Source organism: Pteronotus mesoamericanus, unplaced genomic scaffold (genome assembly GCF_021234165.1).
Source record: "Pteronotus mesoamericanus isolate MK-2021 breed Mesoamerican mustached bat unplaced genomic scaffold, CSHL_Meso_final scaffold_137, whole genome shotgun sequence".
Taxonomy (NCBI): domain Eukaryota; kingdom Metazoa; phylum Chordata; class Mammalia; order Chiroptera; family Mormoopidae; genus Pteronotus; species Pteronotus mesoamericanus.
In genome coordinates, this window is record NW_026555306.1 from 6528967 (window position 1) to 6552257 (window position 23291).

The window sequence follows — 23291 nt, forward strand, 5'->3', positions numbered from 1 at the left end:
CGCGGTGAAGGGACTTGCTCCTGGCTGCCCGCCCCTCCAGGGCGCGCAGCAGGGAGGAGACCACACACACAGGCCACTTCTCCTTGGACGCTTTATTTCCGGCCATTCTGGGAAGGGTCCCCAGGACCCACCGGGAGAGATGGGCGCAGTCCACTGCCAGGCAGGGGGGACCTGGAAACTCGGCGGGGGGCTGGAGCGTAACATCTCCAACATCCAGGGGAAAAAAAGGGGGTTCTGGAAGGAGCGCCAGGTCCTTGCAGCGGCGGGGACTTGCAGGGGCTGGGGGCCCAGAATGCCGGGGGTGCTGGGGCGGCTCAGGGGTTGGCTTTGATGGTGTCCTGGATCCACTTGGTGAACTTGCAGAGGTTGGTGTAGACCCCGGGTTTGTTGGGCTTACCGCAGGGGAAGTCTCCCCAGGACACGATGCCCTGTAGGGTGTTGTTGCAGACCACGGGCCCCCCGGAATCGCCCTGTAGGGGAGAAAGGGAGGCAGAAGGAGGAGAGGTGGGGGGAGGGGGAGAGAGGGGGCCCCCCCGCACAGATGAAGAAGGGCCAGGCAGCAAGAGACAGAGACAGAGATGGAAAGGTAGGTAGATGAAGAGACACAGGTAGAGAGAGCGTATTAGCATTGCAGCCGGCATCTGAGTAGGACCGTCGCTACCTACGCAACCGGGCCTGACCCCTCATTGCACCTATTTCTCTTCTCTCCTCCAGGCTCGCGGTGCCGCCTTCCTCCCACTGCACCCCTCACTCTCTGCCCATCCCTGACACCAGTACTTCTCGTGGTTAGACCTTAGTGAGACCTGCTTTTTCCGAGATGCAGTTCTCGGCTCCTGGAAGAGTGCGTCTCACGCCGGGCCCCTCTCACGCTGGGGCCACGGAAAGCTTTGCTGTGGGAGGCTGTTCTGTGTTGTCATAGCAGCAGCATCCTTGGCCTCTGCCGACTGGCCATCAGCAACTGCCCTCCTTTCTCTCCCCTCCCCCACCCCCTGCACCGCTGTGACAACCCAAAATAGCTCCCAGCATCGTCACATGTCCCCTGGGGGTGCAGAGTCACCCCCAGTTAAAACCCGTGAGTGAAAAGGAAGCTACCGGGCAAGTGTGAAAAATTGGTAACGGAAAGTAACCCCACGGGATGTTCTGATCCTTAAAAAAAGAAAAGTCCTCATTGAGTGGGTTATTGCCAGAAGGCGTGTCCTGTATGACAGGTTAACCATCACCTTGAGCAAGGCCTGTCCGTTGGTTCTGTGCACCTGGACTAAAAACAGAATATGCCTGAAGGATCTCCTCTCCAGCCTGTGAAGATTAAATACCCTGATACCATGATGAGAGGACCCGGATGTTCCTCATTGTTTTCTTTTACCCCGAGCGACTACTACATATATGCGATAGGAACTATCCTGCATCTGCCATAAAAGAAACATGTATCTCCCCATGTTACTTTGTATCCCTCCCCTCTGATCCCCCCGGCCTCCGATTTCTGCCGCCTCCTTAATCTACCACCAATGAACATCATGTGACCTTCCTTACATCTTCTCCACTGATTCTAAGGATGAAAGAAACTACAAGACTGCTATTCCCTGGAGCGTTTTTCTCAATCCTTTGAAACTTTGCTTCTGGGTCTGGCTCCAATAAACTCTTCAAACTTTACTTGAGGCTTGGAACTTCTTTTGTAGCTGGAACTGCCCCCTTGGACTAATTTGGGTTGCTGATCCTTACTTCTCTAGCCAGTAATTATTCTCCTATAATAATACTCGCCACTCTTTACTGTCATTTCTTATTTGTTCATACAAAATACGAATGACTTCACAGAGCCTGGTATCAATAAGGAAGACTAAGACCTGGTTTCTTTCCCCACTAGCGGATACTGTTTCCAGGCGGAAACGTTTGGCTCCCCAGAACCCTCCATTTCAACTTTCCTGTGGCTTAATTTTTCTCATGATTTTTTGTTTCATATCCCTGCAGAGTTACTTTGGAGATGCAGTCAGTTAAGTGCATTGAGCCTTGGCTCCTTGTCTGTAAAACAGAGCTAATAATAACAACGCATAAAGGACTTCATCAGTCGGTGGATGTGAGCTACCTAAAACCGAGTCCAGCCATTAGCTGCTGTCATTAGACTGCATATGTTAAAATTGTTGTTGTTCTTTCTTGCTGTTCGTGGCCTAGCCCAGACCACACGCTGGCATGAAAAAGCAACCTGTAATATACACACAAAACAAAACGAAATCCAAAACCCAAAACAACAAAAACACAGGCACTCAGCTTGCCGAGAGAAAGGCTGAATGGCTTAAAACGCTGCCATTCAAATCAGACCTGCTTTCTTCTGATAAGCACCCCTCGCCCCCTGCCATGGAATTGAAATTGGGAGACTGGGAAGCTGTTGAAATGGTCACATTTATAAAATTGGCGGCGGGGGGTGGTGGTGGTGAAGAGCTTGATAATTTTTATCCCACTAGACCCCTCGCGGGCTGGAATACAAGCGAAGGTTCCTGATCGCTGTCTTGCTGTCCACCATCCTCGATGGAAATGACTTCCATGAGAACCCAGGGAGGCCCTGTGTCGGGGGTCAGGAAGGACTGCTGAACAGTGGCCCCCACCCACCTCTCCAGCCCCAACCCCTCCTGGCCCCATCAGTCCGCTAACACTGGCCCCAGACACAGTGGCTTCCACCTGTTCTTTGATCAGCCCAAGTTCTCCCTGCCTCAGGGCCTTTGCTCGTACTTTACATGCCCTTTAACCTTTGGGAGGCAGGCTGCTGTGCTTCTCTCAGTCCCTGTTTAAAAGCCCCCTCTCCAGGAGGCCTTCCTAACCTCCATTCTGAACACGCCCTTATCACTCGCTATCCGAAAACGATGTGTTTCTTTTCTGCACAGCCCTTACCACTCTCTGAAATTACTCTGTTTAGGCAGTTTCTTGTCCATGTTTCTTCACCAACTTTGTTACCGATATTCTATATTAACAGTTGTCTCTCTGTTTTTAAAAAGTACCTAGCAGGGGTTTCTGTTTTCACCCCTCAAGACACCTTATTAGCATCTGCCGAACTTTCATGCTGCAAGACATATAACTGCCATCTGCTTGAAATTTGCCAAAATAAACAGGCCAAACTGCGATGTCCATTAGGTGAAGGGGGCCCCTTTGGATTTGATCTCTTTGCGCAGTGCCCAGCCTGCCCAACCGCACAAAGCAGCCGTAGCGCGCTCTCTCCATCTGGGCTGCCTGTGCAGTAGCCGCCAGCCGCGAGGCGCCGGGGAGCTCGTGAGAGCGGCTGGCCCACATCGAGATAAAAATCACACTGGCTTTCAAAGGCCGACTATTGGGAAAAAAAAAAAAGAATGTACAATGTCTCCTTCCTAATTATTTTCTATTAATTACATTTTGAAATGATGGTACTGGAGATACATGGGGGTAAATATACTATGAATATTGTTAATTTCACCTGTTTCTTTAAAAAAAAAATGCTGCTACTGTGCCCTGGCCGGGTGGCTCAGTTGGTTGGAGCATCATCTCATACAGCAAAAGGGTGCAGGTTCAATCCCCGGTCAGGGCACATGCCTATCCTAGTCAGGGCGTGTACAAGAAGAGGCAACCGATGGACGTTTCTCACATCGATGTTTCTCTTTCTTTTTCTTTCTCTTTCTCTGAGATCAGTGAATGTACCTTGAGTGAGAAGTGAAAAAGTGTTGCTACTGAACAATTTAAAATTGCACGTATGCCTCATGTTGTATTGCTTTTGGGCTGCGCTGTTCCACACTACGAGCTCCATGGGAACAGGGGTCCTAACGCATCTGGTCATTGCCGGATTCTCAGCGCTGAGCCGGGCTCCCGGTTTCGAGCTGGCACATCGTGTGTGTCTGATGACCGAACAGGGACGTCTCGGCTCTCACCTGGCAGGAGTCTCTGCCTACTTCATCGCCAGCGCAGAACATGGTGTCATCTATCTGTCCCGGGTAGGACTCCTTGCACTTTTCGCGACTTAGCACAGTGATGTTCAAGCACTGCAGGACCTTGGGGAAGTTAACTGTCAAATGGAGACACAGAGAGGAGGGCCACAGTGAGCGGCGGAGGAAGTCGGGGAGGCCGGGGGAAGGCCGCCGTGGGTGAGCCGCAGGAGCCGCTTGGACACTCACCCTGGGGACTGCTGGTTGTTCCCCAGCCAGACACCATGCAGCTGGTCCCGGCAGTGGGACAGCAGGAGGAGATGTTGATCGGCTTGACGGCCAGAGTCTCCTGGACCCTTCGGTTCAGCTTGATGAGCATGAGGTCATTGGAGTGGGCAGGGTGGGAGTAGCCAGGGTGGGGGATGGTTTTGACCCCTCGAAACATCTGCTGCCCATGTTCATACATGGGTGACAGGGAATGGTGGCCGAGGCGGATTTTGACAACCCTGAGGAGGATGACACGGGTCACCGCCCGCCCTGAATTCTATCCCCGTATCCAATACCGACCGCAGCCACAAAACCAGGCCCAGCCCCGGGTCCGCCCCGGCCTCCACCGCGGCCCCCCGACCATCTACATCTCCAGCCCCAGCGCTGTCCCCACCCTAACCCCGTCTCCAGCTCATGGCCACCACCCCCAACCCACCCCGAAGCCACCAACATACGCGTCACCTCAAACCCAACCATCCCCAACCCATGCCGCTCCAACCGCGACGCCATCCTTAACCTCAGGGCTGTGCCCAGTGTCCACGGCCCCGGTGCCCCCCATCTCCACCTGCTTCCAACTCTAGAGCCGAGCCTAACTCCCCCTCCCTCCCAGACCCCTGACCGGTGCGCGCACGCCCACCCCCATTCCCACCCTCAAGCCCAACTCTAAACCCATCCCTAATCCCTTACCCGCCCCCAAGACATCAACCTAGGCATTCCTGACCCCAAATCCAACCCCTCCCTCCCTCCCGCGCCCCACGACCCTCTCCCCGACTTAACCCCACCCCCACCCGGCTCCTTCTCCCACCTCCGTCCGGGCTCCCAGCCCCACCCCTTCCTCCTCTCGCTCCTCGGTGCCCGCCCCGTCTCCGCCGACCGGCCTCGCCGCCTCCCCCCCCCCCCCCTCCCCCAGCCCCGGCCAGCCGCGCCCCCGGAGCCCCACTCACTTCTTCCAGCAGTGGGCGGCGGTGAGCAGCCACTGCGGGTGCACCAGCACGGCCCCGCAGTACAGCTGGTCGGGCTTCAGCAGCAGAGAAGCCTGCCAGGGCTGCGCGTGCGGCTCGCAGTCGGTCCCGTTGACGATGCGGTTGCCGCTGCTGTTGCTGCCGCTGCTGCTGCCGCTGCTGCTGCTGCTGCTGCTGCTGCCGCTGCTGCTGCTGCTGCTGCTGCTGCTGCTGCTGCTGCTGCTGCTGCCGTTGTCCATCTGCGTGTCCCCTCTGGCCTCAGCCCCAAAGTCCTGGGTGCTCCCAGAGGCCCCCTTGGTAGGGGGGTTGTTGCAGGAAACAAACTCATTTGCAAGGACAGGCTCTGGGGGCAGAAAATGGGCGAGAAGGGGCTTGGGAGTGGAGCTTGAACTCAGAGGGTGGGTCTTAGAAGGTCAGGGCCTTCCCTCGCCCTCCTGCCCTCATTCCCTCCCTCCCTCCCTCCCGTCTTCCTTCCTTTTTTGGGATGTCTCATTTCTGAAGGGCGCTTTCCTTGAGAAATCTGGCCCAGGGGTTGAGGGGCGGGACCAGGGCTCCAGAGGCAGAGCTTGGAGAATAGGTGTGGAACTACCGAGAGGGGGCGAAGCTTAGAACTCAAGGGCAGTGTCCTGGCTCAGGCGGTGAGACCGGACTCTGACCGGACCGCGAGGTTCCTAGGAGTAGTTCGAGCTTAGTGGGTGGGGGCAGGGGATGGTAAAAAAAAAAAAAAAAAAAAAAAAAAAAAAAAAAATTGGACCTCAGGGGCGGAGCCAAGGGCCAGGGGGTGGAGCTTGGATTGTTCAAGGGGTGAGGCCTGGGGATAAGCCAGAGAATAGGGCTTTAGGGGTAGGACCTGATTCAGGAAACGCTGTCATTGAGGGTGGGAGGAAAATGGAGAGAACCATTGTACTTGAACAATAAAAAAATAGATTAATAAAATAAAATAAAATGGCCCTGACTGGTGTGGCTCAGTGGAGTGAGTGCTTGCCTGAGAACCAAAGGGTCCCCGGTTCGATTCCCCGTCAGGCACATGCCTGGGTTGCGGGCCAGGTCCCCAGTGGGGAGCGCGTGAAACGCAAACCACACATTGATGTTCCTCTCCCTCTCTTTCCTTCCCTCCTTCCCTACCCCTCTAATAAAAAGAAAAAAGGTGGTCAGGCCTCAGTGGGCGGGGTCATGACCGGATGTGGGAGGGGCTTGGAGCCAAATTGGGTAGGGCCAAGACCAGGGTCACATGGGGGAGTCCTCCCAAAAGGAGCCTTGAATTTGGGAGAAGATGGGGAACTGGGCCCTAGGACTTGAAGACAGGAGGCGGGGTCTGGCTGAGAGGGTCGGAGGGGCGGGGCCTGGCGGGGCCTGGCGGGGCTGGGGGGCTGGGGGGTGGGGGTAGGCAGAACCCAAGGGCCCCTGACTGGTGCAGTGGAGGAAGAGGGTCAGAGTCAGGGTGCACAGGGCAGTGGGCAGGCCCGGGAGGCGAGCTCAGCTCGGGGGCTGCGAGCAGGGGAGAGCAGGGCTGGTTTTCTGCGTTGTTCTCCCACGCGCGCCTCCTGAGTGCTCCTCCCATACAGGAGTCTACAGACACGGATACCCCACTCCCTCCCCAGCCCCCCCATTTTGTTCACCCCACTCCCTTCCCAGCCCCTCCCCCCTTTTGTTCACTTCTTTATACTCTTGCTGCCGGCCCAGAGCAGCGTTACGCACACGCACACCACATCTCTCACAGACAAGAACGCACGCAGCGGCACGGAGACATGCACCGGCGCCCCAGAGACAGCCACGCACACAGCTCTGTCTCGTGGCAGGCACACTTCATAGGGACACACACTCGGGGGAGGCCTCGCCGGATCTCACACCCACGCCGCGTCTCAGCGGCCTGTCTGTACGCCTCCTATGCACACACGTGCAGTCTGCGCCCTAGAACTCCTGCGCACAGGCGCGTTGGCACCGCTACAAGATTACCCTCCGTGGACCCAGCACTGTGCACCTGGCACCACACAGCCACTGTCTCGGACGGACAGCCACGTCTGCACGCTCATCCCCCGGAGGCAGGGACGCAGCTCCACGCACAGCCGCCCCACCACACCTGCAGCCCCGGAGGGACACGCAGGCACGTGCGACTGCCCGGCCCCAGACCTCAGACCTCGGGCAGCCCGACGGCCCTAAGCGGGGCCACAGGAAAGCCTGCCCCCAGATACGGTCCCACAAGTCCCGAATATGGACATGGGCTCCCGTTCACCCAGTCCTGGAGCCAGTCACACGCGGGCCCCCTGGGGACAGGCGCTCCAGGGCCACGCAGCGTTCCCAACTCCATCCTGCACACGCGGGGTGCTGGTTACCTGTCACCCTTAGAGTCAGAGCTGTGATCAGGGCACAGGCCATCCACATCCAGGGGGGTCCCGTTGTAGCCATGGTCGCTGCACCTGGCAGGGGAGGTGGGAGAGGGAGGGCAGGTCCAGGTGAGGATGGGAACGCTTCCCCCCTCTTCCTCCCCTACCCCATTTCCCAGGGCATCCAGATGTTCAGCAGCCTCCAGTCGGGGCGAGGAGGGATGACAGATGGAGAGAGAGCTGCAGCCAAGACAAGAGCCAGACGCGGAGACGCCGGTCCCTCGCGGCCCCCCTCCCCGGGCCTCACCTGCGCGCGTCCCCCAGGTAGGGGGTGGGGAGCCTGCTCCCAGCTCGGCCGCGGACTGCTCGGGCCTGCGCCGTCCTGCCGCCGCCTCCACGTCGGCTCCGGCACAGGGCCCGGGTTATAACCTCCCACTGCCGCCTGGGGCGCATTCCCGGGTAGTGAGGCGCCCTGCCGGGCCTTAGCAATCACTCCTCCTGCCTCCCCCCACCTCCACCCCCAGAGCACCCCCCACCCAGTCCCGAAAGTCACTCCCTACCTCCCTGGCCCGGGGATGGGGACGGGTCTCCGCTCTGGGGCGCGTTTCTGGGCGCGAGGGTACTTCTTCCTTCCCCGCGCCTCCGCTCGCCCTCCGTATCACCTTTCCAACCTCTGTCTCCGTGTTTTCAAACTCTTCCACCCCTTCCTCCTTCTCTTTCTGCTTCCCTCCGAATCTTTCCGGGTCTCTTTCAGTTTAGGGCGCCCGCGGAGTATCACTTTCTGAGTCTCTCTCTCTCAACTTCCCCAGCCCCACCCCCGTGCAAGGATCCCGTCTGTGCCTCAACGTGCCTCTTTCTCTGTCCAACCTCTGTCCTCCTGTGTCTCTACGCGCTGCTCTTACCTGGGTCTCCACGATCCTCTCTCCTTTTAATGGTTCTGAATACGTAGTAGGTCAGATATACCTTGGAATTCTCAAGTGTGCTTTTTTTTTCTTTTTAATTATAAGTGATTTTTTATTTTTAATTATATTTTACTGATTACGCTATTACAGTTGTCCTGATTTTTTTCCCCCTTTGCCCCCTTCCGCCCAGCGCCCCCCACTGCCTCAGGCCGTCCCCCCACCATTGCTCATGTCCATGGGTCGTGTGTATAAATTCTTTGGCCACTCCATTTCCTATACTGTGCTTTACAGCCGCATGGCTATTCTGTAAGTACCTATTTGTACTTCTTAACCACCGCCCCCCACCTCTTCACCCATCCCCCCTACCCGACCTGGCAACCCTTAAAACCCTCTCTGTATCCATGATTCTGCCTCTGTTCTTCTTGTTTGTTTAGTTTATTTTTTAGATTTAATTGTTGATAGATATGTACTTTTGCCCTTTCATTGTTCATAGATTTGATCTTATTTTTCTTAAGTCCCTTTAACATTTCATATAATAATGGTTTGGTGATGATGAAGTCCTTTAGTTTTTTCTTGTCTGGGAAGCTCTTTATCCGCCCTTCAATTTTAAATGATAGCTTTGCTGGGTAGAACAGTCTTGGCTATATATAGGTCCCTGCTTTTCCTGACTGAATATTTCTTGATAGTTTCTTCTATCCTGCAAAGCTTCTTTTGAAGAATCAACAGATAGGCTTATGGGAACTCCCCTGCAGGTAACTAATTCCCTTTCTCTTGCTGCTTTTAAGATTCTCTCTTTATCTTTAACCTTTGGCATTTTAATTATGATGTGTCTTGACATGGGCCTCTTTGCATCCATCTTGTTAGAGACTCTCTGTGCTTCCTGGACTTGTATGTCTATTTCCTTCACCAAGTTAGGAAACTCTTCTTTCAGTATTTTTTTCAAATAGATTTCCAATTTATTGCTCTTTCTCTTCTCCTTCCGGAATCCTTATGATGCAAATGTTGTATTGCTTCAAGTTGTCCCAGAGGCTGCTTACACTATCCTCATTTTTTAAAATTCTTTTTCTTTCCTTCCTTCCTTCCTTCCTTCCTTCCTTCCTTCCTTCCTTCCTTCCTTTCTTTCCTTCTTTCCTTCTTTCCTTCCTTCTTAGACAGAGGGAAAGGGAGGGAGAAAGAGAGGGAGAGAAACATCAATGTGTGGTTGCCATTTGCGTGTCCCCCACTGGGGACCTGACCTGCAATCCAGGCATGTGGCCTGACTGGGAATTGAACTGACAACCTTTTGGTTCGCAGGCCAGTGCTCAATCCACTGAGCCACACCAGCCAGGGCATGGATTGTTTTTCCCTCTTGTAGTTCTGATTGATCGTTTTTTGCTTCCTTATGTTCCAAATCATTTATTTGATTATTGTCTTCATCCATTCTGCTGTTGTTTCCCTGTAAATTGTCCTTTATTTCAATTAGTGTATACTTCATTTCTGACTGGGTCTTTTTTATGCCGCTGAGGTCCTCACTAAGTCCCTTGAACATCCCTATAACCAGTGTTTTGAACTCTGCATCTGATAGATTGCTGATCTCCATTTCGTTTAGTTCTTTTCCTAGGTTCTTTTCTCAAAGCACCTCTTTTGCTTTGTTCTTTCATTTGGGCCATGTTTCTTTGTCTCCACATTTTGGCAGCCTCCCTGTGTTTGTTTCTATGTACTAGGTAGAGCTGCTTTGACTTCGTGTCTTGGTGGTGTGGCTTATGTAGTAGTAGCTGTCATATAGGGTCCAGTGGCACAGCCTCCCCTATCACCCAAGCGAGGTACTCGAGGTGCACCCATTGTGTGGGCTGAGTACACCCTCCTCTTGTAGTTGGGCCTTGGTTGCTGTTGGCAGATCAATGGGAGGGATTTACCCAGCTGCAAGGATTGGCTGTGACCACTGACCACCAACCTCTGCCTTCCATGGAGGGTCCGCTCTGCAGGGGCAGGGCGGTGGTGCTCCAACATGGTCTGGAGCTGTCCACTGGGTGCTCTGGCCCTGGGGTATCCCGGGTGATGCAATCCAAGGTCAACCCCCACCTGTGTTCTCTCTGTGGCCGCCCTGCCTGAACTATAAAGCAATCTGAGATGGCTGCTACTTGTGTTGGGCTTGGAGATTCCCAGACGAAGCCAAGCTGTGAATCTAGGCTGGTTGCTGCTGGTGCCAGGCCCGGGGCTCACTGAGGCCGGCTGTGGCTGGTTTGAGAGGATTTAGGAAGTTGTGAAGCACCAGCCAAGACCAGCCATTCATATGGAAAAACAGCTTGGGTGGGCCTGTAAGTTAGGCTGGGTGGAGTCTCTGGGGATCTCCAAGATGGGTCACACAGTGTTGGCCAGGTTGAGGGAGTCTCAGATATGGCACCAGCTTGCCAGCTCTGTGGAGGGAGGGTTTAGAAAAGGGACAATGGCCTCTGCTCGCCTTGATGCCAGACACCTCAGATCCTCTCTTAATGCCACTGGTGCCCTAAAGCTGCTATCCTGGTGCTGGAGCCCAGAGGGAGTGAGTCTGAGTAGGTGAGTTGGTGTGTGGGTTCTTTAAGAGGAACTGCTTGAGGCTCCGGAATTTCTTCCACCAACTCAATCCCCGCTGGCTTTTGCAGCCAGAAGTTGTGGGGACCCTGCACTGGTACCCTGGGCTGGGGGGCCTGGTGTGCGACTGGGACTCCTTGTTCCCAAGGTATTGCTCCTGAATTTTTATCCACCACACATGGGTGTGGGACCAGCCCATTCTGTATCTGTGCCCCTCCTGTTAGTCTGGATGGATGTGGCTTCTTTAATGCCATAGTTGTCACATTTCCATTCAACTCAATTTGTGACAGTTCTGAGTGACGGTTGTTCTACATTTAAGTTGTAATTTTGCTGTGGTTGTGCAAAGAGGCGAGCCATGTCTGTCTACGCCTCTATTTTGTGTCTCTGTAATTCTTTTTTTAAAGAAGATTTCATTAATTTATTTTTAGAGAGAGGAGAGGTGAGGGAGAAAGAGAGAGAAACATCGATGTGTGGTTGTGTGCCCCCAACTGGGGACCTGGCCTGCAACCCAGGCATGTGCCCTGACTGGGAATCAAACTGGGACCCTTGGATTCACAGGCCAGCACTCAATCTACTGAGCCACGCCAGCCAGGGCGCGTTTCTGTGATTCTTGGTTAATCTCTCTACACCTCTGGGTCTCTGTATCTTTCCTCCTGCATCTCTTCTCTGTGGTTCTGTCCTTTGCAATCTCTCCTCTCTCTCTCTTTCTGTTGCTGGCTCTAAGGACCTGTATCTCTGTGTCTTTCTGTCCCTCTGTCTCCCCCACCCTGCATCTTGGGCCCAGAAGACTCAGGCCCGTTTGCCCAGGGACCCCCTCGACCTCTTCTGCACTTCACCCTGGAGCTGGGACTACGGAGCAGAAAAGGGCAGGGACCCAGTCTGTGCGGTGGCCTAGCTGCACACAGGCGTGGGTGAGAGTGCTGGGCAGGGCCACCCATCGCTGAGGAAACAGGCCAAGAGGCCAGGAAGCGGGGCGGGTGGCTCCTGGCCCTTTGAGAAATGGGGCACTGGGTGGGGAACCCAAAAGGTGGCTTCTCCCTCGCCGGTCCCGGGCTGCCTGGGGTGGCTTCTCCTGACCTCTTCCCCAGCCCATCTCTTTCTGTGTGCCCACAACTCTCTGCATCCATTTCTCTCCTTCTTCTTCTTTTTTCCTTTTAATGTTTAATTGTGTAGGCTATTACAGGAAAACACGGAATAATACGCTTCATAAATTTGCGTGTCATCTTTGCACAGGGGCCTTGCTAATCTTCTCTGTGTTCATTTTAGTGCCTGGGCTGCCCAACTGAGCACTCTGCATCCATTCCTGACTGTGACCCCAAGTTTCTGTCCCCCCTTACATCCTAGGCAAGGGTCAAACACCCACTGAATGTGTATGTGCTGAGCACCTACTGTGTGCCAGGCTCAGGTCTCTCCACGAACAAAATGGACAAAGACCCCTGGAGGTGTTGCTCTTGTAGAAGTCACATTCCTTGAAGGAAAACCCTGAGCTCCTTGCTCATGTCTGTCACCCAGCACCTGTGGATGGGACTTCAGAGCCCCTGAGGCTGGTTTAGGGCACAGGGTGGGGAAAAACTTAAAAAATACAACTCTGAGCCCTGGCCAGTGCGGCTTAATTGGCTGGACCATTGTCCTGTGGACCGAAAGGTCGCGGTTTGATTCCCGGTCAGGGCACGTGCCCAGGATGTGCATTTGAAAGCCAGTCGCAGAGTGTACGAGAAGGAACCCATCAATGTCTCCCTCTCTCTCCCCCCCGCCCTTCCACTCTCTCTAAAAGAAATGAAAAAATGGTCTTGAGTGAGGATAAAGAAGTAAAAATGAAATTCTGAGGTTTATTTGGACTAGCATAATAACATTTCTCACGTTAAAGAGACAAATCTAGCAATCTAGTGCTTTCTTCGTCTTTTAAGTTTAGCTTACAAACCTTTTCATTTTAGATATTTCTTAACACACTTTTAGGGGTTCTTTATAATGATGCTCGGTCTAATTTAGAAGCTAGGTACAGTATCTTCAAACATCTTAAACCACGTTTCTAAAACGAACACATCCAATCTCTCCCGGAAGTCTTTCAACTGTCAGACAAACCTCCCAGCATTAAAATACACGTACACCCCTCCCTATGTTACATTTATAAATATGACCAAGGTTGCATTTTTTCAAGTTTCCCAACACTGGATATAAAGCTGGTATGACTCCAACTTAAAATTCACAGATCAATGACACATTGCAAGCTGAAGTCACAAGGCTGTCCCTGTAAGAAGAAAAATTCTCTTAAAACATACACGCACCTTCAGAACCAAATGTGCAAAGATTCTGCTTCAGAAAACAGTCATGTTAAAGATTGGACCTTTCAAAATTGCTCTGCTCCATTTGAAAACTTATCGGAATTGAAAGAAGGCTTTTCACGTAGCAGCGCAGTGAAGAACGCTGCCTCCTGCCAGTCAATCCCCGACTTGGCCACTAGGACCTGTGAGGCTTGGGGCCAACCATGGAGCCGCTCTGAGCCTCAGTTTCCCTACCTGTCACTAGGGAACATAAGGGTTCCTAACTCACAGGCTTGCTGTGAGGACTAAATGAGTTAATATACATATAGTCCTTAGAACAGTGCCTGGCACGTGCTGAGTGTTAATTATTATTATTATTATCCATTAAGGGAGAAGAAGAACTGAAGTTGATTCTGGTCGGGACGTTGGTGGATCGGGTTCCTCTTGGTGCTCCGGGGGCATTTCATGGCCCTGGTTTCCATGTGTAACTTGTAGAAGGGTGTGGTCACCCCGGGCCCAGTTCCTTCCTGAGACTCAACATTTCCATGTGCTCGTAAAAGGCACCTGCTGCCTCCTATCCCATCCCCTTGGTACCGTTTCGCATTTCCTTGGTTCTTAAGACGTGGAAGTGCTTTTTCTCCAACTCCAAAGATCTTTGGAACCGAGGGTCTCTGTCTCAGGGACCACATCGCCCTTCCCTCAAAAATGACACAGGGTTGACCCAAGACTGCCAATTTCATTCTACCCTGTCCTGGGCCAAATAAGGCTGCCTTAAATATTTGTGAAACAAATGGATTATCTTTTCTGACCCTCCCTCTGTTCCCAAATATGTCCTCACCCCAGCCCCACACAGGGCCCTTTATCCCCTCTCTCTGAGGCGTCACTGCCTGTCCCGCTCACCCTTCTGGGGGGACATGTGACTTAAGTGCTATTTCGTCTTCCTCAGCGATGGTGCCGTGGGGGGTTGTAAGAGAAGAATGTCCCTCTGGGGACAGGTGCAGGCCTGGGGTTCGGGGGCCGAGGGATGAACAATCGGTTTGGGTCACGTGTGCTGCACGTTGGTGGCCCCCGAGAGCAGCAGAAGCTGGGGTCCTCACCCGGCCCTGCCCGCCCGCCTCCCTCATGTCTTTGGGGGCCTCCGGCCACGCCTCCCCCCTCAAAGGGACCCCAGGGAGACCTCCCCAGCCCCCAGCCCTGACCCCCTCCTTCCTTTCTTCAAGGCCCTCCCGATCAAGGCCAGGTTCTCCTGTCTGGCATTCGAGGCCCAGCGCCGGCTCCCATTGACCTACATTTCCAGTCACGTCCCCGCTTCTCCTGTCTCAAGCCCCAGCCTCCACTGTCCTGAGCGATGTGCCAACCCCGGGGCACGCCCCCGAGCTTTTCCACAGGCTGTGCCCTCTGTGAGAAAGCCACCCACCCAAACTTCTCCTGCAGGGAATTCACGTTCAGCCTCCCCAGCGCCAGCCCCAGCTCAGCCCTCGTCTCCTCTCCGCGCACCATCCCCTCGACCTCCGGCCGACCTCCAGCCCCCCCCTACCTGCTGCGTCCTGCCCAGCTCCATGACTCCGCCTTGCTCTCAGCCTCGGGTCTGAGGTTGACCTGGTCCCCGCTCTTCCCTTCCATCCCTTTTACCTGCACACAGTGGTTCCCAACCCTTTCACCTTCCTGCTTTTACAGCTACAGAGCGGGGTTAGGGGAAAGGGCCACCCCTGAGGCTTAGCCCAAGGTGAAAGGGCCCAGGACATCTCGCTGGAGCAGAAAATACGTCAAATCAGGCAGTTAAAATAACTAATATCTGGCTTTCAGAGCAGCAGAAGGGGGAGAAAAGCAAAAAGCATCGCCAACAATGAAGCTCCCTCTTTATTGAGCAGGTGGGCGTGCCAGACGCCCATGCGCACATTTCTCACATTTCTCGCGTTAGAGACCTTGAATCCTCCCAACAGCAGCCCTGAGTTATGAGGAATTTACTGTTATTATCCCCATCGTGCAGGGGAAGGAAGGCACTTCCTAAGGGTGCATGCGTAGCGAGGGGGAGCGAGGGGCAGCGTGAGGGGAGTGTGACCCAGGTTTTTCCAGACTTGTGACCGCTCCTCTGTAGCCATGTCCATGTCTTGTGACCAAGTCCATGGGCTATCAGGCAAGGTTGGGTGGCTGCTTGGGAAGGATTTTCCTGTGTTCTCTTAGTGGTGGGGGCAAAACTTCAGCCTGTGTCCCCATTCACCCCCAGGGATGCAAGGTTGGGGCTGGAGTAAAATCAGGCAGCATTAAGCGTGAACAGTCAGACCTGGGAGGGTGCGGGGGAAGGCAAGGTCTTGGTCAGAGATATTTTAGAGCCAGCAAGTGGGGACCAAAGTCAAGAGCTGGGTGTCACATGTCAGAGCTAGTTGGCCTGAATGATTTTTCGGATCCATGGGCCATATCTGCAGACATCGGTGTAGACCCCTGGCTTCTCCTTGGATCCGCAGGGAACGTTACCCCATGATACAAGGCCTCGGAGGCGGTCTCCACACACCAGTGGTCCCCCGGAATCACCCTGTGGGAGAGAGGGAGGGAGTCAGGAATGCAGGGAGAGAAAGACAGAGACAGGAGACACAGAGACAGAGAGAGAAGGAAGAGAGACTCAGAGAGAGAGAGAGGAATACTCAGGGACAGACAGATGGGTAGACAGACACACAGTCACAGACAAGGAAGTAGAGAGACCAAGGGAGACTCGAAGCAAGGGGCAGCAGAGAGAACACGGATATCCAGAGGGGCACAGAGAGGAACAGGGAAAGGAAAAAGAATAAAGGGTAGGAACAGAACAGAGTGACAGGAGGCGGGGCGTGGGGAGAGGGGGAGGGAAAAAGAGAGAGGGATGGGCATGTCCTGTCTTTTCATCTGGACCACTGTGTCTCACTTTATCTTGGTCTCCCTCTCCTCCTTGGCTGGCCCAGAGCCTTCAAAGTTAAGTTTTGGCATAAGGCGGAGAGACCCAATGGACAACAATGGAGGAAACCCAAGTTGACGGTGATTGGGAGTTGGGGGGTGGAGCCCCTTCTCTCCCTAGCGAGGGCCCCCTCCTCCACAGCGTGGCCATGTCTGAGCAGGACTTGCGGGGTCTCTGTCTGAAGAAGGACAGTCGCCTTATGCATCTGCCTCCTCACTGTGTCTCTCGGGTTCTCCATCTCTCCATCTCCACACCTGCCTGCGTTTCCCGTCTCTGCTGGCCGGCCTCGTCTCTCTGCCTGTTCCTGACTGTGTCTCTGGGTGTCAGATGGAGTCTCTCACCCTCTTCATGCCTCAAAGCCTCTCCCGGCTTATCTCTGTAAAGCTCTGTTAGGGTCTGTGCGCGCCTCTCTCTTCCTGTCTCGGTCTGTGTTTTCGTGTCTGTCCTTTGCTATGTAACCGGCAGGCCCCGTACTCACCTGGCAGGAGTCCTTCCCGTACTTCTCATCCCCTGCGCACACCATGTTCTGGGTGATCTGGCCGGGGTAGGCGCGCTCACACTCCTCACGAGGTACCAGGTGGATGTATGCACACTGGATGGTGTTAGGAAAAATACCTGGCAAGAGACAGGCTCCATTCACAGCCCACCCTCTCTGCGTCTTCTGCAGCCGCGCTCCAGCCCCTACACTTCCTCCCTCCCCTCTTCGTCCCCATTCCCCATGGATTCCCTTCTCCCCACTTGTCTTTCATTCTTAAAACCCATTTCCTATTGGCCGTGACTCCTGACAGGTCCCTCTCGGGGTCATTCTTCTCTCCCATTGACTTGCCTTTCTCATTGGTCACCTCTTCTCCATGAGTCATTTCCTGTTGGTTTTTCCTTTTTCCTAGGTCCTGCCTCCACTTCTCTCGTCCACTGATCCCACCTTCTCCAGTAGTTCTCGTTGACCTCTGCACTCTCTTCCTGGAGTGGTGACCCCCTCTACTGTACCCCTTTGTCCTTCACTGGACCAGTCTTCCCATTGGTTCATCCTGATTGGTCACCACTTGACCGTTAGTCCTTTCCTTGCTGGTCCCCTTTTCCCACTGGCTCTCCCCTCCTGTTGGCCCCTCATCAATGGTCTACCTCCCTCATTGGTCCTTTTCTAAATGTCTGCCCTCTCCCATTGGCTCCGTCCTTCCATTGGCCCTTCATCCAATAGTCCATCTTCTTTTTTGGCCCTTCACCTATGGGCCCACCTTCAGTGGTTCCTGCTGATTTATTGGACCTGTTTCCTCCTCCTGTCTTTCCTATCGTGACTCTTGACTATTCACTCTTCGCCAGTGGTCCCTCCCCCATTAACTCTCTCTATCCCTTCACTCTCTCAATTCACATTCTTCAACTGGTTCTCCTGCTTCATTAATCTCTCTTCTTTCATTAGGCCCTCCTTTGCTTATCCCTTCTTGATCATCCGTTCATCCTGACTGGTCCCCTCTTGACAACTGGCCTTCTTCCTCACTGGTATCTGCCCATTGGCCCTCCCTCCTCATTGACCCTTCATCTTATGGCCCATCCGCCCACACCATTCATCCGTTGGTCTGCTTTCCCCATTGGCTATTTACTCATCGGCCCAGCTCCCATATTTGCCGTCCCTCCCCGTTGACCTTTCACCCAGTGATACAGGGCCCCGTTGGTTCTCATCATTGGGCCACCTTCATCTTTGACCCTCCGGTCCACCTTCTCTATGACCCGTCACCCATTGGCCTTCTCTCCCATCGCCCTTGCCCTACTGACCGTTTGCTGTCTTGCCCCAGCCTAGGATGTGGCATCTGGTGCGGCTGGCGGAGCAGTCCCCCTCCAGGGCCAGGGGCTGGATGCGTTCAGAGAGATTGGCTGGGCGCTTCAGGCGTAACAGCATGATGTCCTGGTCGTGAGTGCCAGCGTTGTAGCCGGGGTGGACCACAGTCCGGACGACAGGGCTCTGCTCCTGGAAATTCTCTGTTTCATAAATGTTGTGCTTCCCCAGGTAGACCTGAAGATTCCTGGGAAAGAGGGGGGCTGGGTCTCACCTTTAGCTCTCGGGCTGCAGCCGGGACTCCAGACGGGGCAGCAGTGGGAGCGGGGGGTGGCCTGGTACACCGTGGACTACCTGGCCTGGTTCCCTTAGCCTTCCTAGCTCAGTAAATGACAATTCTGTCTGTCTAGAGTCACCTGGGTGACTATTCCATGCCTTACCTCTACGCTGTCTGGAATTCCTTTCGTCTCTCCAGGGTATATCCAGAATTTGACCACTTCTCACTTCCTGCACTGCTACCATCTTGGTCTGAGCCAACGTCGTTGCTTACTTGGACTATAGCAGTAGCTACCTCATGGAGTCCTTGCTTCTGCCACGGGCCCTCCGTAGCCTATCTTCCACAGAGATATTTTAAGAACGTAAGTCAGCCCTGTTCTTCGTCTCCTCATGATGTGCCCATGACCCCCACCTTACTCAGAGTAAAGACCAAGCTATTCACCATGGCTCACACAGGGCTGCCCATCGCCTCGCAGGTATCTCCTCCCCTCTCCCCTCTCTCCTTCTGCCCCGGCCACGCTGGTTTCCCTGCCTTTCCTTGAACACAACAGTCACATCCTTCCACCCCAGGGCCTTTGCTCTAGCTGTCTCCTCTGCCAGCAACTTTCCCCCCAGATATCTGCATGGCTCACTCCCTCGCCTCCTTCAAAAGTCAGCTCCTTAGTGAGGCCTTCCCTGGTAACCCAATTAAGATGTAAATATCCACCCCAACAGGCATTTCCTATCTCCCTCTCCTGTTTTTCTTTCCACCAGAAACCCTATCATTATTATTTTGCGTGTATGTGTTGACTATTTACTTGTTTTATTGTCTCTTCTCCTACCAGAGATCAGTGTCCAACAAAGCTGTGTGCAATGATGAAAATTTCTCTGTGCAGTTTGATACAGTGATTGATACTGACAGGTGGTTACCGAGCCCTTGAAATGTGGATTTGAGATTTCATTTCATTTTTGTTACTGTAAGTTTAATTAGCCCTATGTGGCTGATGGCGCAGCACTAGAATATCAAGATGGGGCTTTTGTTTTGTTCATATACAGCATCCTCAGTGTCTAGACCAGTATTTGGAACATGATGGATATTCAATACACATTGTGAAATGGATCACAGAGCCACTCCCTTGCTTGCAAGCCTCCCAGAGCACCCCGCTGCCTCAGAGTAAAGCCCGAGCATCTCATCCCGCCATTCTCTGCTCCCCCGCCACCCCGTGAACTGCAACACTCCAGATTGTTCTTACTTCATGGCCTTCGTCCTCGGGTTTCCTCTGCTCCGAATGCTCTTCCCCCAACTTCCCCTCGGCAACTCTTTCCTATTTTCCGTGCCCGCTTGAATTTCATCTCATCCATCTGCAGGAGGTACCTCTGCTCTTTTCTCTCGGGGAGCCATCCCTGTTCTCCCCCTTCCCTGGATTTAGGGTGATTTGGAATTGTACAATTTTTCTGAGGGCTTTTTTTTTTGTTTTTTGTTTGTTTGTTAAGGAAGTGTCTTTCTGCCCTTATGTCCCCACTGCCAAACTCTAACCCGGCCCTGCGTGGGCACTCCGTCCACGGGCTCCGAATGAACCCATGAGGACGGCGGGAGTCGTGCCAGGTCTCCCTAAGCGTGGGGGAGACCACCCTGGCGGTCCCTGAGCCCATGACCGTGCCTGACAAGACCCCCCTCCCAACAGGGAGGTGAGGCACCTGTTGCTTTCCCCACACGTGAGCTGTCCCTTGTCATTTCTCTGAGCCTCCGTTTCCTCACCGGCAAAACGGGGCCAGCAGACCCTTAGTGTGGAATTCTTCCCAGGAATTTCATTGCCTCACTGGGCGCCGGGCCCCTATTAAGTATTGAGCAGCTGTTGTCAATCTAACATGTGGTTATTAGTCCCCTGAGGATTTGTCCCAGGCCTTCTATGCTCCTCTGTCTGTGCCCACTTTCTGGCTGATCTTACCCATCCCATGGCTTTAACCGCGCCCTGCTTTGCAGACGACACCGTAATGTTTGCCTCCGTTTCTGAGCCCTGCCCGGGGCATCAGCAGCCAGCCCAGCATCCTTCTTGGACATTTCCCAGGTCTCTCAAACTCATCTTGGTGAAAGCAAAGTGTCTGATGCTCCCCCGCCTAGAGCCAAGCAGTTTCTCTTTCCCTCTCCCACGACTCAGCAAAAGACACAGCCAAACACCCCGTCACCCGGTTCAAACACTGGGAGGCCAGTCCGGCTGGCTCTCTTTCCCTCCCATCCCGCATCACCAAGTCCTGCCGGCTCAGTCTCAAAATAACTCCCAAGGTTCCCAACTCTCGCCCATGCCCACCGTTAGCGCCCTGTCCCCAGCCACCCCTGTACGGCTCCGGGCCATGGTGGCAGCCTCCATGGTGGTAGCCCTTCCTCTCCTCTGGCCCGGTCCCCTTCCCCCAAGGCAGCCAGGGCACTTTTAACACTGAAATCAGGCCTGGCTGCTTCCCAGATGAAAGCCCTTCAGTGGCTTCCCACTGCACTTCCAACTCAGTGCATCTCTCTCTCCAAGGCCCCAGCGAGAAGGTGGTCGGCTCACGGAAGCGGCGGTTCTGCTTGTTCTATCTCCCTGCTGGACCCCCCGGGCACCCCAAACAGTGCCTGGCACAGATGTAATGCTCAGGTAAAGGCTGGCCAAATGAGGCTGCTTATCAGATGGCCTCAGCCTGGGACAGGGGATGTGTGTGTCATCTCCCGCCTGAAGTTTGCAAGATGCTGGCGCGATCGAATCGCGGCTGCTCCCTGTCCCCAGCGTGGAAACTCACGGCTTTCTGCAGTGGGCAGCGGTGAGGACCCACAGCGGGTGAATGAGGACGCCGCCGCAGAGCAGGTGGCCTGAGCTGTAGAGAGCAGCTTGGTAGGGGTGAGACATCTGGTCGCAGGGTCCGCCATGCTGCACCTTGTCCTTCAGCTCGGCCTGGGCTGAGGGAGGGAGGGTCTGGGTCAGAGAGGAGGGGTCAACTCCAGGGCGGCCTCAATCTCGTCTTAATCGGCAAGGTCGTCTCCATCCCCGCACCCAAAGCTTTCCAGCACCTTCCGGAGCCGACCCCAGCCCCCTGTCTCTTCCCCGTCTTCACTCTCACCTCCCACCCCTTCCGGGTCTGCATCCCCCATTCCCCACCCATCCTCCAACCCGCCCCACCTCCACACCTGCGGCTCCCAGAGCCCTGTCCAGTGTCTGCGCCATGGGCAACGCCCACCCCGTCTGTCCCCAAGCCTCCCCACCCCCTTCCCTTCCTTCCCACCTGCCGCAATCAGAACCAGTGCTGCAATCAGCGTCTGCATGGCCGGTCCTGGGTGGGGAAGCCAAGTGTTCCATCAGTCCTGTCTCAGACCTCACCCGCGCCCCTCCCCCTTCACCCTCCCCCTTCCTGGCCTGCCTTGCTTTCCCAGCCCTGGACTTCTGATCTTCATCCGGCCTCCAGGTTGATCCCTTGTCTCCTAGCCCCCCATCTTCCACCTGAGCGTCCCGTGAAGGCAGGTGCCGGCGAGAACCCGGCACGGCTTGCGCCAGGCCCAGGAGCCGCTCCCTGTGCGAGGCTCAGGAAGCCTTTCTACTCCTCTCAGCTCTGGTTCGCCTGCCTGGTTCAGGCGGGGCTGGCCCGGGAGGCCCTTCGAGGCCATTCGAGGCCTGTCTTTCCGTGCATTTTCCTCTCTCTGCACCTTGGCTCTGGGCTCACCCGCTGCTCCCCGCTCCCTGCTCGTAGGTTCTGCGGTGCAGTGCCGTGTGGTCTTACCTGCTGGGGGCCACTGCCTACGGGCCCGGGGGCGGGGAGGGGGGTCTCGGGTTGGGGGCGGGGACAGCACGTGGCACAGGCAGATGAACAGGGAGACAGAGTCAGAGACGCGGGAAGCTGAGGGGAGAGAAGAGACTGGCAAAGTTGTGAGGACTCCTAGGAAGGAGGGAGGGAGACAGACAGGAAGAGAAGGACAGAGAGACAGAGCAGATGCAGGGGCTTCGGGGCCCAGGGCACCAAAGACTGCCTGGCAGATCCCCCAGGGCTCAGCCTCGCTAGGATAGGCCGGTCTTGTCCCCAGAGACTCCTGCTTCTTCCTTTTAACCCCTGTCTCCCCAGGTCCTGCGGAAACTGCCCCACCCTTTTCCTCCTCACCAGGCCTCCCACACACATTCCTCCTGCTCCAGCAGCTCTGCTCCTGATGACCCCTGACCCCAGCTTCCAGGAAAGGGAGCACTGGTCCCTAAGTGCCCCAAGCCAAACTCCTGGGTCTGAGGGGGCAGGGGCTGGGGGCCCGGGGGCTCCTGGGTCTGAGCGGGGAGAGGCTGGCGGCCTGGGGGCTCCTGGGTCTGAGGGGGGAGGGGCTGGGTGCTGACTCCTGGCGCTGGGAGAGGGAAAGATGGCGGCTCGCCCTCTTCAGTCCCTGGACTTCTAGGTCCTTGAGCAAGAAAGCGTCTGAGGACCAAACGTGGGCCTCCTGGGAGAGCGGCAGTAGCCCTGGCCTCGAGGGACCCCACCACCTCTGTCTGTCGCTGCTCGGGCCCCGGGAACCAGGCCCAGGGGTTAGCCGGGTTAGGGTGACCCACGCACCTGCCTCAAGTCCCTCCGTGGGTGCTGACGACCTCCTTGTCCCCACGAGAGAGTGAGCCAGCTAGTGAGAAAGCATGTGTCACCAAGCTGGCACTCGACCCTGCCCCGGGCTGGGGCGCAGGCCCAGGCACTGCAGGGACAGTCAGGCGCTTGGAACAATCAGGCTTTGTCCGCCCGCAGCGCCCAGTGCCACGCTCCTGGCAGCTCCGTTTCCCAACCTCCCTTCCAGAAAGGCGGGTGCCAGGCGGCTGCGTCAGTAGTTCCTCTTTGTCCCTGCCTGACAGTCCTCTGGCTCTGTCCACCCACTTCTTTGATTGTCCACCCACTTCTGCCCAGACATTGGGACTCCGGGCCCTCGCGGCCGCCCTCCTCCAAGCCGGTCCACCTTGGCGGTCTCTGTCCGTTCGCCTCCCTGGCGCTGGCGACGTGTCTCCACTCCAGGAATGTGGCGATTTTCTGGGTGTTTCTCGGCGTTCATCTCAGCCTCTACCCGTGTCTCTCTGCCTCTCTGCCTCTTTTTCCATCTATTTCTCTGTGTCTGTCCTTCCCCTTGATCCTCTGAGTCTCTCTCTCTCTCTCTCTCTCTGATCTCCCCCTATTTCCAGGAGAAGCGCCTGCATGCACAGAGAGGGGCATCT

The 23291-nt window shown here is 55.1% G+C and overlaps 2 protein-coding genes and 1 non-coding gene across 4 annotated transcripts; all 3 read right to left on the reverse strand.

The window, feature by feature from the left end:
* Nucleotides 1-237: 237 nt before the first annotated feature.
* Nucleotides 238-8050, reverse strand: LOC129082815 (kallikrein-5-like). The gene is made up of 6 exons (XM_054588551.1): nucleotides 7992-8050; nucleotides 7441-7524; nucleotides 5090-5450; nucleotides 4128-4384; nucleotides 3885-4018; nucleotides 238-470 (listed from the first exon to the last, which is right to left on the reverse strand). The coding sequence occupies exons 2-6, from the start codon at nucleotides 7511-7513 to the stop codon at nucleotides 315-317; spliced, it is 981 nt and encodes a 326-aa protein (XP_054444526.1). The 5' UTR covers nucleotides 7514-7524; nucleotides 7992-8050; the 3' UTR covers nucleotides 238-314.
* A 4021-nt stretch (nucleotides 8051-12071) lies between these two features.
* LOC129082979 (U6 spliceosomal RNA) lies at nucleotides 12072-12173 on the reverse strand. Its single transcript, XR_008530444.1, has one exon. It is a non-coding gene; the product is annotated as a U6 spliceosomal RNA (small nuclear RNA).
* A 3098-nt stretch (nucleotides 12174-15271) lies between these two features.
* LOC129082816 (kallikrein-6-like) lies at nucleotides 15272-22752 on the reverse strand. Of its 2 annotated transcripts, none has more exons than XM_054588552.1 (6): nucleotides 22654-22752; nucleotides 21352-21399; nucleotides 20872-21028; nucleotides 17841-18088; nucleotides 16549-16685; nucleotides 15272-15677 (listed from the first exon to the last, which is right to left on the reverse strand). In XM_054588552.1, the coding sequence occupies exons 2-6, from the start codon at nucleotides 21389-21391 to the stop codon at nucleotides 15525-15527; spliced, it is 735 nt and encodes a 244-aa protein (XP_054444527.1). In that variant the 5' UTR covers nucleotides 21392-21399; nucleotides 22654-22752; the 3' UTR covers nucleotides 15272-15524. The 2 variants fall into 2 exon arrangements, with proteins under 2 accessions (XP_054444527.1, XP_054444528.1); XM_054588553.1 differs by lacking the exon at nucleotides 22654-22752 and adding an exon at nucleotides 21844-21888.
* Nucleotides 22753-23291: the final 539 nt, after the last annotated feature.

Bases quoted from the DNA above. Each gene is read 5' to 3' on its own strand.
- LOC129082816 (XM_054588552.1), bottom strand. From the start codon at position 21,391: ATGCAGACGCTGATTGCAGCACTGGTTCTGATTGCGGCAG. The intron at 21,029-21,351 runs GTGGGAAGGAAG...TCCCTCCCTCAG, and splicing joins ACTGGTTCTGATTGCGGCAG to CCCAGGCCGAGCTGAAGGAC. The intron at 18,089-20,871 runs GTGAGTTTCCAC...CCTCTTTCCCAG, and splicing joins GCTGCCCACTGCAGAAAGCC to GAATCTTCAGGTCTACCTGG.
- LOC129082815 (XM_054588551.1), bottom strand. From the start codon at position 7,513: ATGGCTACAACGGGACCCCCCTGGATGTGGATGGCCTGTGCCCTGATC. The intron at 4,385-5,089 runs GTGAGTGGGGCT...CATCCTCCTCAG, and splicing joins GCCGCCCACTGCTGGAAGAA to GGTTGTCAAAATCCGCCTCG. The intron at 4,019-4,127 runs GTGAGTGTCCAA...TCCATTTGACAG, and splicing joins AACAACCAGCAGTCCCCAGG to TTAACTTCCCCAAGGTCCTG.